The 14162-nt window shown below is 37.2% G+C and overlaps 1 protein-coding gene across 43 annotated transcripts in view; it reads right to left on the bottom strand.

Moving 5' to 3' along the window:
• PTPRD (protein tyrosine phosphatase receptor type D) overlaps nucleotides 1–14162 on the bottom strand; it is a 1502332-nt gene that overhangs the window by 292260 nt on the left and 1195910 nt on the right. For all 43 annotated transcript variants that reach the window (XM_036021603.1, XM_036021605.1, XM_036021607.1 and 40 more), the window contains 2 exons: nucleotides 10503–10648; nucleotides 7091–7232 (listed from right to left, as the gene is read on the bottom strand). In XM_036021603.1, coding sequence (XP_035877496.1) covers nucleotides 7091–7232; nucleotides 10503–10648 — 288 coding nt within the window. The remainder of the gene's footprint in view (nucleotides 1–7090; nucleotides 7233–10502; nucleotides 10649–14162) is intronic.

Below are 14162 nucleotides of genomic sequence, written 5' to 3'. Positions count from 1 at the left end.
ATCAGTTGAAGCAATGAATAGAACAAAAAGGATGACCTTACACCAAGTAAGAGAACCCCTCCTACCTGACTGCCTTCCAGCTGAGACACTGGCTCATTCCTGCCTTCAAACTCAAACTTGTTTCTTCCTGGGACCCAAGCCTGCCAGCCTTTGGACCAATTTCTTATTTTATTTTTGGTAGCCTGCCGTTTCTCTGGAGATCTCTAACTAATATACCACCTGCAGCTATCACCAAACATTTATCAATTTCTTACCTGCCTTAACTATGTTCTGAAGGTCTATGCCTAATACTCCCTCACACTAGTTGTACCTGATAAAAACCTCTAAATTCTTCCGGTCTCAACTCAGAGGTGTCTACTCCCTCTTATCATGCATCGTCAAAGCTGTATTTCTCCACACCTTGCACACCCACAGCACATTAGCACTCTTCTTTCTCATCATGCTTGTCTGTGGCTGGTCAGTTGGAACAACTGTTCTTCCAGGACAGCACCTTACACAGGTATCACCCTCTTTTTTGAAAGTTTGCTGCAGGTCACTTCACTTTTACGAAATACCTACATTAGTACCCCTTTTGCTAACTGAAAGAAATCCAAGGAGGCTTTTTACATTTATGAAAAGGTGAAAAGCTAAACAGTGTTCAGCAACTGTTTTGCAGGGAGCTGAAAGAGGCAGAGAGAGTGGCCCCACCAAGCTCCTTCCCTGGGAACTACAGGCAGCCTCTCTGCACCAAGCTGCTGCTGCTTTCAACTGTGACTGTACGCATCTGTGCTGTATCTCGATTTATTCTGTGCATCCCTTAGTGAGATGTGTCCAAAGGAAATTGCTTCTTCCCTTTATGCCATTTCATCTTAGGGGAGGTTGCAGAGGAAATCTCTACTTTTGGATAATGAGGGAAACCTGTACAACAAAAGTAAATATTTAGCTAGAATACATATCACAATAAAATACAGTGAAACTGAAAAAAAAAATCTTAGCTATATGACCCCCCAAAAAACATCATTTCAAATTTTCTGATCCATGGTTTCTTACATCAAAAATAGATTAGACTAGGTAAATAGGAAAATTCTTTCCCAGTTGAACATTTCTACAGCTCTATTAACAAGTCAATCAACAGTAAACATGCACACGACTCAATAATCATTTTTAATTGATGACAATAATATTTTAATAGGAAGCCAAAAGAATACCATTCTCACTTCTATGCAGTGATTCACAGGTGCACTCACTCTCTCTGCGCCCTCTGAAGACATGATCACAGTGTGAAGAACGAGTAAGATGGGTTCAAGGAAGCAGCATGCATCACCAACCCAATGGTCTTCAAAGACTGGTCACAGGGGACCATGAAGAGCCTCAGCTCCCAAAGGCACTTTATCCCCAATAGTATCAGTTTTAATGTCTCCCCCAAGTAGGGTCTCAGTGCACTTGTCCACATCTGCTCCTGTCTTTATGAACACTGATACGTAAAGAATAGTTCTTTCTAAGGACTAGGGATTAGTTTCTGTTTGCAGATTTGACTCTGCCCCCCACCACCTCTTTTCAGCATGGAAATACTGCACAGACAAAAGCTTTATCATGTTGGTACCAATTTATTCCAAGTACTCAACTATTTTCTAAGCCTTTTCAAGTCACCTTCCTGCGGTACCGGGGCTGTCAGCAAGCCTGTTTCTGTTGGCCACCCTTCTTTTCGTTTTAGTCTTTCATAAAAATCCTTTTGTGTGACAGTCAGGCAGCTGTGCTTTGTTCTTTAATGTCCCTAGCATGGATCCCCAGCCGAGACCACTGCATAACATAAGCAGCAAAGTACCATTTTCACAGCGGGGACAACTGTGTTCATCTTCACAAAGAGGCATTAATAAAATGAGACTGTAATGAACATGCTAATTCTGATCACAGGGCACTGCACAATGGCATAGAGAGTTGACTGCCTTCTCCCTGAAAAATTGCAAAAGTTTTTTTTAACAACTTCTATAATGGCTTACATTTTTTTTTTGAAACTGACATATTATGCAAACATATCTCTCCATTTCCCAAAGAAATGCCTTCTCTGTCTCATCTAACTGCTCATTGTGTGTTTTACTGTCTCAGTAACAGTCACCTTCAGGGAGCATATTTTCTGCATCTTACAGGAATGACGCTGAAACAGACATGTCATGGAATCACAGAAAGTGAGAGAGAAGTGATCTGAGTGATCACTGATCCACCCCCTTCCCCGTGCACATGAGGGGAAAAATCCAAGGAAACAGGAGAGTTAACAGATTGCTCGAGATGCCATAGCTATTTTGGGACAAAGCCAGAGCTGAAACTCAAATTACTAGAGATTTAAACTGGAGGACTTTTGTATATTGTATTATATCTTAATGATGACTATTCATAAAATATGATGCATTTATGTAGAAGAGGTACTCAAGTATAAGTATTGTTTCATAATCTAGGTAACTAATTCATCTCATTTTTGGTCACCAAACCTTTTTTTAAATTTTTGTTTATTAATTTTATAGAGAGAGATAGGAAGGGGGGGAGGGAGAGAGTTATGTATTCATTGGTAGATTCTTGTACATGCTCTGGCTGGGGATGAACCCAGAACCACGGCTATGGTGATGATGCTCTAACCAGCTGAGCTACCCAACCAGGGCCAGTCACCTCACTTTAGACAATAATGTTTTACTTTACCTGTGTTCTATGAGCAAACTTGTTTCCAATGAGTAGACAAGAGCAACGATGTTATTATATATAAGGTGGGGCAAAAGTAGGCTTACATTTGTTCATATGGAAAATAATATAATAATTAATAAATAATAATACAAGTATAAATTCTGTTCCATGTATACACAACTGTAAAATTGTTTTTGCCGCCCCCCCCCCCCCCCCATTATTATGTCCCATTTCATGTTAGTGCAGGTGGTGGTTTGGGGGCAGTGCTATTTGGGAACAAGCAAATCTTGGAAAATAATCCACTAAACTTAAAAAGTAAAAAAACATTACATACTGGTTTGGATGATGACAAAGTGTGTATTTTCTGATTTCATAAAAAATAAATTCAAGAACACGACATTTACTCATATAGTCAGAGGCAAACTCGATTAAATTTTCTATCACTTCTCTTGTAGAATGGGAATTACGTGAGCGAGAAGAAAGAACTCTCAATATCTTTCCGCTTGCCTAAAAGAGGCAGGTGTTCCTTAGCTCGCTCTTACAGAAAAGTCTTCGGGTAGTGATATTTCATTTTCTCTGCACAGTGGCTGGTAATGTATCTGAGAGAACATTTACATCCCCAGCTAGCATTGCATAAATTTATATTACAAGTTTTCTTCCTGATATCTTTGGTCCTAAAGAAATTATGACCAGTGAATCAAAGATTCAGGAAGGGCCAATTCCCTCTAGATTATGTTTTCTCTTCTTAAAACAGTCTCCCTGGTTCTAGTCGTACCCCTCACCGAAAGTCTAATTAGCCAGTCCAAAGCCCTTAGTAGAATTCTACATTTAGGCAGGGCTCAGCCCTAAGTAACCTCTGCATGACATCTGAGGCACTTACTTAAAGAGAACTTCACTTAAGTTCAGTTGGGCAGGAAAAACACATAGTATGATAGATGTGCTCAGCCTCCTAAAATGCTACAGAACTAGAGAGCTGGTAGTTGCTTGTTTTCACAGCCAGGGCCACCACCAAAAAAATAAAATAAAACCACCTAAAAAATGAGTTAGAGGCTGAAAGTATGGCATTTAAATCTCCCTTTCCCCACTACTTCTTCTATAAACTACAGTATACAGTGTATAAGTGGTAATTGCCCAAATAGCTCATTCCAGGGCACATTCAGCCCAAGCTTGTAGTTATCTTTCCTTATGAAAACAGTTTTTCAGAGCTAGGGTGACTTAAAATGAGCTACAGAGGGAAAGTTTTCCTTGAAATACTCCCTTCAATGCACATGGGTGGTCAGAGTGTTATTTCAACATCTCCTGCATTAGCCAACCAGGTCACATGTTTAAACCTGAAATTAATTAGGTTCTTTAGTACCCTGTGTGAAATAAATTAGTGCTCTCCATCCAGTCCACTTAGACAAAACCCATCAGGGAAGTTGGCACAAGTCTGACGTGGTCAGCAAAGTGGGGAAAATGTAAACGACCCATGGGGACCACAGGAGCATCTGATGAGGGCCTCTGATGACCAGGGTAAAGCAGTCTCCACCCACTGCAGAGCCACAGGTGTGCCTGCCAGTGCCATTTGTAAGACAAAGCTACTCACCATGGGCTCAAACCCATCAGGTGTGATGTGAAACCCTTCACTTTCATTTCGTTAGCTGTGAACGATGTCCATATTCTATAAATGTCAGTTTACCATGAAGACATTGTAAAAAGATGCTTATTAATAGAATTATCAATAGTTATTTAACCAATTTAACCAAAGAAGTAATCTAAGAACAAATGTAATTTCCAACCCCATTGATTTCATCTTACATGGCTGTATGAAAGCATTCTATTTTAAGGTTATGTTTAGACTTCTTTTCCATTATCCAAAATACTTTTGAGTTTTTTCTCATGAAACATTTCCCACATTGCTAAACTTAGTCTTTAAAAAAATAAGGCTTGACTACTTTACTAGAATAATAAATTTTCATACAAATGTACTTACATATGACAGATATGCCCATAGAAAGTCAAGATCATATTAAAAATTTCAAATATATTTGTTTTATGTGGGAGCTAGTTGGATATAAGCAGATGAGATTGGGGAACCATAGTCAGCTGAGAGGCAGAAAAACATACATGCACGTAAATGTTTACGTAAAGTGGTATTTTCCACCAACTTTTTGTTAATGTCTTCATCAAAAGCATAAAAAGTAAGTCAAACCAAATGACTGTCACTGTTTTCTTTTAAGGAATTTGTTCACGGAACTCAGAAGGCAAAACAAAACCAAAGCAAACAAAAATTTTCTAATAAATTTCATTATACCTTTGTAATACACTTTCTAAATAACAGCATTAGTTCTTCCTTAGGTGAATAAGTGCAAATTAAAATTTTTAAAAGATCAACAAATGAATTTGATTTTGCTTCAAAAATGATTCTACGATTTTTAGACCTTGTATCTAAGTTTATGTGAATATACATGTATATTAACATATGTACATACTTCTTGTAGTGTGTATTACTACATGCATAACAGTCTCTAAGGTTCCCTTCAGTTCTAAAATATGGCTTCAAACTCCTGTCTGCTCATTTCTTCCTAATGTCTGATTCTTGTTTGACAGATTGTACTCCTTCCTTTACCCTTTCAGGTATTTAAAATACAGTTCTAAAACCCATTCATACAGTTCAGTTGTCTGTAGCTCACAGACTGATGTCTCCTTTCACCGATTGGGCTTCCTGTCCACTGTGAGTTGGGACTGGCTTTGATGCTCTAAACTTGGTACCTATGAGCACGCCCAGGCATGAATGAGCTTATCTGCATTGTATGCCATGGATTGGGGGTGTCTCTGAGAGGTGAGTGCTTAATGACTGCCTTAGCCACACTCTACAGGATTCACTGTTTCTGACCAGCTTTCCTGTTAGCTTCTGGGTTCTGTGTACAGCACTGCAGGAGGAGCACTAGAAGGCTCACCTTTATTCTGAAAGCTGATCTTTCTCCTCTTACTTCCACCTTATTTTCTATAGGCCTGTGTCCTGATGCATATAGCCAGTCCTAAAGCATACAGTCCAGTTGGTTATTCTCTTGGGATATCTGCTCCAAGATTCCCTTTGTTTTCAGCCTCTGGAAGTTTCTTTCTTCTTTGCAAGCCTAACCATGCATTTAATTTTATTTTTAGATATTTTATCAACATCTCTATGTGTTTTTAGGGGGACAGAGAACTTCCTATATGAACTGAGCTTGTCATAATTACAGAAAATAGAGCTTAAATCTGACTTATTTGTTTTTAAGCAGCATTCTATTACAAGCATTTAAAATACCTATATTCAGTTGTCTAATATGTCCCCTGAGACTAAGATATTTATATTATTTAAAATATATTTCAGTAAATACATGTAAATAATTTAATTTTCTAAGCTTCCTGGATTAACTAATTAACTTTGGTACTACATAAATAGATCTAGAAGACAATGATTTTTGAATTTATAAAACATAAATAAACCCCTCAATGGAAAGAAAGTGAACTAGAAGAGAAATATTCTTAACCCATATATGTTCCTCCCACACCAAATTCAATCCCTTCTTTCCAATTCCCTTCATTTAAAGAAAGTCTGTTCCCATAAGTTGTTGTGCAATCAAGCAAAATGAAGTTACAAGCAAATCTAAACAAATAAAAGGGTGTGTGAGAGAGAAACAGACAAAGGCACAGAAGTTAGCCTGGAAATGTCAACGGCTAGGCAAGCCAAATCAAGTAATGTTCTAATTTCTACCCAAACAACTGAATTAGAGATACAACACAGTGTTAGTAATCATTATCGTTCCTTCTCCAGAACTGTCATTCTGAAGGAAGTCTAGCGAGGAGACACACTGTACTGGAGATTTGCCGTGTCATCCATGCTTCAGTCAAACCGCAGAAGCCACACAGCCAGACTCACTTCGCATCAATAGGTGCCGGTTCAAGAAATATAAAAGACGTAAGTCAAAACACCGTTTTGACTTAAAGAAGAAAGGTGCCTTTCTTGGTTTTGATTCCTCTGCTTAAGAGCAACACATCCGTAGGTAGAGAACCTTCCTTTAATTTTGCAAACATCAAGGTCAGCACCCGCAATTTGTAAAAAGCAGTTGCTCACTTCAGTATGAAATCTCCACACACCATGTTAACATGCAAAATGGTAGCAAACCCTATTTTTGTTCTGGGTTTTCTACCAAAATCAAAATGATATCTGAAATTCAAAATCAGCATTTCTTTGAGATTTTTCTTTTCTCCCTACAATTTGCATTTTTTCAGACCTCCTGAGAGAAAGCACCTACTATGTATTTTAAAATTGAGTTCTTATAAACATTTTATTTCAATTCATTTCCAATTTAAGTGTCAGGACAATGCTGGTCTTTCTAATGACTCTACAAAAGAACACCTGGGACACAGAATCTCCACAGTGACACAAGTAACAGCCTTGCACTTGAGTACTTACCACGCAAAACTGTGAGTCTGGTAGATACACTTATTTCTCTGACGTTATTCGAGGCCACACATTCGTAAATGGCCTCATCCCTTGGAGTCCGTAAGGGCTGTATTCTGAGAACTGATCCAGATCCATCATCAAACTCTATTACCTATTAGAGGAAACGTAGCTGTCACAGCTGTTGTTACAATTGTTCACCTCCCAGCTAACCCTCTTAATGAAGTGGTGAACCAGCCTTCAGGCCCAGAATAAAGTCAGCAGCATTTTGAGACTGAATTTTGATGCAGTGGTGAAACAGAATATTTGGATTAATTGAACAAATCCACTGAATGAAGGGGAAAAGACATGAAACTACATATGCAAAAAGGTAAGTTGTAGTCTCTGCTGAAAACCATCCAGGGTTTAGTGACAAAATATTTTAGTAGGTTCTATCTAGGGCAATTTGATCCTATGAATTTTGCTTCTATGATGGATGAACTCAAATTATTCTGTCTCTTTAAACATATATGCACATGTGGATCCATTCAATAATTGGACTGTGAGGTGAGGAAATAATACACACCACTACCAATATCTCTTCTGGTTTAAAGTGTCTCAGCCTGAACAGTATAGATGAGTGAACCATGAAGAGAACTGCATAAATCTAATACTTAGGCAGCCCAAGAGCCTGATAGCATGCATTAATTTTGCCATAAATCATTCCAGTGTTTGTTCTAGCTTAGCATTTTCTGCATTTTTAGGGCATTCTTGCTGTAAAATGGAGGCTTGCTTCACCAGGCAGAAAATTAATGCCCTAAACAGTAAGCCCTGAATTCACTACCATTATGAACTCTACTCTGAGAGAGTTTAGCAATCCTAAGTTCTCATCAGCTAGTTGAAGTGCTACTTTTAAACAATAATGATGATAACATTAATAAATATATATTCGAAACCATGGAGTCCCCTACCTGTCTTTCTGTATCTATGCTGAGTTTTTGCAGCTGTTCATAGAGAGGCTGTGCTTTTTTCATGCATTTCCTTGTGAATAATATGTGCATATGTTTAAATTATGAAAAAGTCGAGGATGCCTTATACATATATTTATGGAATGTACAGTCCCAGATTTTATGTATACATTTGTATGCCAGCATATGAAAGAGGTGGAATATTTTTAAAATATGTCCACTTCAAGTATTTCTGCATTCTCTTTATGTCTGAAATTCACAAAGATAGCCAAAATGTCCCACTTCTCAATGTGCCACAATTTATTTTCAACTCTATTAAGCACACATTTAGAATGAATCTACTATGCATCTTGTTTCAGTCATGAGAATCTTTGTCAAATATACCATAATCTTTAAAAAATTATTTATGAGGCCCTGCTTGGTTTGTCTCAGTGGATTGAGTGTCAGCCTGTGAACCAAAGGGTCGCCAGTTCAATTCCCAGTCAAAACACATGCCTGGGTTGTAGGCCAGGTCCCCAGTAGGGGACACATAAGAGGCAAACATACATTGCTGTTTCTATCCCTCTCTTTCCCTCTCTCTAAAAATAAATAAAATATTTAAATATTTTTAAATTATATATGAGCATCCTATTTAAATATCTTTAATACCAATTTAAATTCTGATTGCTACCAGTCATTACATGTTTACTTTTCTGAACTATTGCCTAGATTTAGACCTAAACTCTTAATGACAAGCACTGCACCATATGTTAAAGCTGGTATTACAATTTCGGATTTGAACTCTATTTAATTCCCAGTATTGAATGATATGTACCTAACCTAGGCCAGACACTGTATTTGGCACTGGAGATATAAGAGGAAGCAAACTCAGCCTTACCCCCTGCTTTCATTGGCCGTATAAATGAGTGAGACCAAAAATAGCCATATATAATGTTACAGATATTAAAGGTTCTTTATCTAAGACTTGATACCATTTGATCAAGGAGCTATGTATAAAAATGAAAAATTTTCCCTGAATATACTTGTGACCCTCATTAAGAATTATGTGCTAAACAGAGCTCATGCTTTCAATGTTTACTACTATAATCTTTGTTACATGACTTTGTTAAGAAACCATCATCACTGGCGAGTATGATATCAAAGTGCTTTTGACAAAATAATAATTGATTTCATTTAAATTTTTAAAAATGTGCATCAAAGATGTGAACACCCATTATTTTCTACTAGATGTAGGAAATAGTCCCCAAAGATTATTTAAGATAATTTTTGTTTATTTTTAAATCACTATAGGTCTCTGATTTCAAACAATTAAAATTTTTCATTTGTAAACTACAGTCCAGGTTTTATTTTTTACTATTGTAATTAATTAGATTATTTGTGCATTTAGACCATTTATCACTCTATAATTGCTGGTGAAAAACAAATATTATCAAACAGTTCTGAACTTTGTAGTTGCTATGTTTCTTTTATGTAGGAATTGCCTCTAATTTGCCAATTTGTGAAGAAGACCACCATGTATGAGGAAGTGAGTTTCATACTTGGAGGTCTTAGTATCATCTGATAATCAAGCTATCCTCTTTATGTCTTAAGTTACGAGCATAATATTTTGTGTTTCTTCCAAAATTTTTCTGTGTAGCTTAACACCTATTTTTTCCTCCTCCAGAATGAGCTAATTTCTAAACCATAAGGCTCCTCACAAATACCCCCCCCCAAAAAAAACTGCATTATGTTTCATCATTTTCATGGTACTGAGCTTTCTTAAACAAAGAAAATTCTGCAATAGATTTAACTGCAATATCAACCTGGCTGCATATGTTTCTTACAAAGTATGACTTTATACTGACACACTAGAGCAAATTTCTCATTCTAGTCCATGCTACTTGTAAAACACAGATGCAATGTGTACTGAATAACTTCATCTGCTGCCCAGTATCCATTCCTCAAATTCCTGGTAACAGGAACAAAACACAGCTCCCTCATTCCAAGCCCTGGGGTTGAATGGGGCTGACTTCATTCCCAGCAACAGAGGTAGATTCTAATTAACTTAAAGAGTCCCATCTAGCTGTCCACACAGATTGGTTGAGGGATGTACATGTAACTCAGCAGGAGCTGATGACATAGAAAAACAATGGCATAGGAGGTGTTCACATATCCTCTAATTTCGGTTGTGGGAGGATGAGGGACTGCACCTTGCAGTCTTAGGAGAAAGCATTCTGAGGATGAGGCTAACAGAGGCATGCTGGGAACACTAGTTGAGCCTTGGTACATGCAGAGACAAAGTCAGTGATCTGAACCCCCAAATTCCCTTTCTGTAAAAGACATTTAACATTGGATTTTTCATGACACGTAACATAAAGAACGCCATATTGGAGGGATTATGAAGCTTTATAACAGAATAAAACAAGGAAGTAACATTCAAACCAAAAGTACAGCAGATACATTTCCCCCCCAGAGAAACAGAACAATGGACCTAATACCTCAAATCTCTGATTGCTGACTTTCTTTCCTTTTTTGTTCCAGACAATTTTAGGTCTTGGGTCTCCTGTAGCTTGGCAAATGAAAGAGGCAACTCCACCAGAGACCCCTGTCTGGTCAACGGGAGTTCTCGTAAATCTTGGAGGTGCTGAAATAAAAAGAAATAATCACAATTAGATGAAACACTAAAACACTGATTATTACCCCACTGCCACAGCTCCACCCATTCCCACCAATACCTACATACAAACATACATACTTAAATGTGTCAGGCTTACAAAATTAGAAAAGTGACTTTTGCTTTTGGGGTAACTGAATGGGGAATGGGGTAACTTTCTGGTCAAGTTACCAGCTCATGCTTTTATTGCTGTAATGTATATTAAGGCAGAGATCCAATAACATCTGAAAAGCAACATCACACATTAATTTTTATCACCCAGTATTTAAAAAAATCCAATTTGTCCTCTGTAACAAAATGAGCTCATCAATCAAAGTGAGTAAAATTTTAGCTCTTTGATTTGATGCTGCTATCAGGACACTGCCAGAAAACAGCATTGCCACTGCTAAGCTATTAAAATTAGTGACATTTAAGAGAAATTCTAGGAAATTTTAGAGAGACAAGAAATATAGCCCTGAATGAGAAGGTTTGGCAGGAAACAGAAATGGGAAAAATGGTAAAGTGACTCTCTAACTCAGATATTATGGGCTGCCTTACTTCAAACTTGACTCCATATGTATATCAACGAGGAGCCGAGAAGCCTCCAAAGTCACAGCAAACAAAGAAGAGTTTCTGTTAACAAAGATGTAGTGTCCAAGATTCCTAAGCTTGAAAGTCTAGAATTTGGAGGCTTTTTAAAGCCCTCTGTCTCCTTTCAGTGTTCATAACATTTACCATTCTCTGAAAATTTGACTTATTATCCATTTTGTGTTTCTAGATCTAGAACTCCTTTATGAGTCATATAAAATATAGTTAAAAATTTATGCACAAGGATAATCATCATGGCATTTATTTAGAAAAAAATTATAAGCACCCTAAGTATAAAATATTATAAGACTTGATGGTGATGCAAACAGTGGCATAATGATGAAACACCACACAAACAGTAAATGTTACACCTTAAAAGTTTTTACATGACATTACAAATACTTATGGTTGATGATAAGCCACAAGGGCACCATGCAAATATATATATATATGAGGGATAGAAGATAATAAAAATAAAGCCCCCCCCCCAAAGTTGTAACAAATATGCTAAAACACTATTGACAGTGGTTTGAGAGGAGATGTTGTAATTATTTTCCCTATTGTTTTACATTTTTCTTGCATCTTTGTGTTTCTAAAATTATGTTAGAGTTGGACATTTTTTAAACTCAAAAACATTTTACTTTTCTATTTTATTTTCAATTTTCTTATCTCTAGTACAATTAATTGTCTCTTCTGTTTTTCAGTTGTATGCTGTTGAAGGATGGTTTTGACTGACTATAGCCAACATTTATTTTGGGAGCAATCCTCAGACTCTGTGAAGGAAGACGTAACAAAGTTCATCACTGTGTGCTCGTCACCACTATTTGCCTTCCCTGTCGCGTGTTCGCATGTGACTCTCCTCCTGGCCTGGTGGTGGGTTCTGACTCTCTTCTTGGTTTCCTTGGGCAGCCAGAGTCCCATCAGCTCCACTATTATGATATGTATCACCTTGGTGGGGGTGGGAACCTTTTGTCTAAATTTCCTGTTTCTTTGCTTTAAAAATATGAGGTGTGAAATAAATTATTGCACAGCAATCCCTTCCTATTTAATGTTTCCTAGCTTAGTGTGGTATTTCCATGACAAGGGAAGGAAATGAGAAGCTGAGAGGCATTTTTGCAATGCTACTGCTGGGAAATGAGTCTTCACCTCATCAGCAAATTCAACATATTGATAATGAAACTGGTGGCATGCAGGTCCCAGTTTGTTCAGAAACATTAGGAAAGAAGGCGGCTCTGACGACCCTGCCAGGCAGCACATCCTACATCTCGGGCTAGCAGTACAGACTAGATGATTACCGGAACTGTGGGGAGAACTTGAAATAATTTGAAATTGACTGACAGTGAGAGAAAAAGAAACAACTGTACACTGATATCACTTTTCTGAAAATGAACAAAAAAGGAATTAGAAATTTTTATGTTTATCATTTTGCTGTTGCAAACAATGCAAATTGATAATAACTGCATACTTGTCAGCATTGAATATGGAAAACATAATTATGCAACTAAAATTCTTAGGGAATTGCCCTGAAAACACTGTTAAATTAAGTGCTACAATACTGGCACTTTTTAGTATCTTCCTTTTCAAAGCCTTTAATTTGAAAAAATTAGCCCTAAAAATGTCAATTTTTGACAACCCACGTTCCTGTTTAAGTTGTTTTAAATTTCTTACAAGAATATGTGGAGTAAATCTTATGAAAATGACTATGTACTAATCAAAATTAAGTAGTAGAATAAATTAAACAATAAAATTAAATAATAAACATAGGATGCTATTTTCACTGTACTAAGATTTCCTTCCTTTTTTTTTTAGGGGCTGGGATCTCATTTCTCATAAAAAAGAATGAAAAAAATTGGGGGGCTTCCATCATTTGCGAATAGGCAATGGCTGTTGGAGCAGGTTCTTCTTGGATAGTAGGGACACTAAACATCAAATTATTATTAAACATAGAAACCTTATTTCTAAATGGAAAGCAGAAAAGGTAAATTCCCATATACTTGGGGAAGGGATTCCCATATACTTGAACATTCCAATGTTCCAGTGTGTTTCTTCTTTATTTCTATTTTCAGGTCATACCTTGAAATTTTCATGCTAATATTGACAAGTATAATATCTGCCAAAGATATGACCAGTAGATGTTACTGTAAGGATGTTACTTCTGAAGATGAAGTCAAGTAATGGAAGTAATGGAATTAACCTAGTGAATTGTGGAAAGTTTATTAAAATAATCAGAATCTGCTTCAGATTTGTGACTGTTTTCTTAAATCCCACTACCATGACAGTGACCTAGTATTCTTCAAAACAGTATCCTAAAAAGGGTCCTTAAATTTATTCTTTAAAAACAACAAAATGAAAATGTCACACTACATTAAAAAGGCACCACAAGGCCCTGGCCAGTGTGGCTCAGCTGGTTGGAGCTTCATCCTGTAGACCTAACAGTCACAGGTTTAATTCCCAGTCAGGATCTATACCCAGGTTGGGGGTTCAATTCCCTGTCAGGGCAAATACGAGAGGCAACCAATTGATGTTTCTCTCTCTCTCTCTTTCCCTTCCTCTCTCTCTCTCTCTAAAAGCAATGGAAAAAATGAATGACTGGTAGACATAGACAACAGTGTGGAGATTAACTATAGGAACAGTGGGTAGGCTGGGCAGAGGAGGGCAAAGGAGGAAAATTAGCACAACTGTAGCAGAATAACAACAAAACCTTTTTTAAAAAGTCCTCTGGTGAGGATAAAAAAGGGTGTAAGTGCTTATACACATTTTTTGTTTATTTGTTGTTTTTATTAAAGATTTTATTTATCCATTTTTAGAGAGGGAAGGGAGGGAGAAAAAGAGAAAGAGTGAAACATCAATGTGCGGTTGCTGGGGGTCATGGCCTGCAACCCAGACATGAGCCCTGGCTGGGAATTGAACCTGCAAC

This window comes from Phyllostomus discolor, chromosome 3 (genome assembly GCF_004126475.2).
Source record: "Phyllostomus discolor isolate MPI-MPIP mPhyDis1 chromosome 3, mPhyDis1.pri.v3, whole genome shotgun sequence".
NCBI classification, from domain to species: Eukaryota; Metazoa; Chordata; class Mammalia; order Chiroptera; family Phyllostomidae; genus Phyllostomus; species Phyllostomus discolor.
Note: the sequence above shows the minus strand (reverse complement) of the source record. Positions and strands in the feature narration are given on the sequence as shown.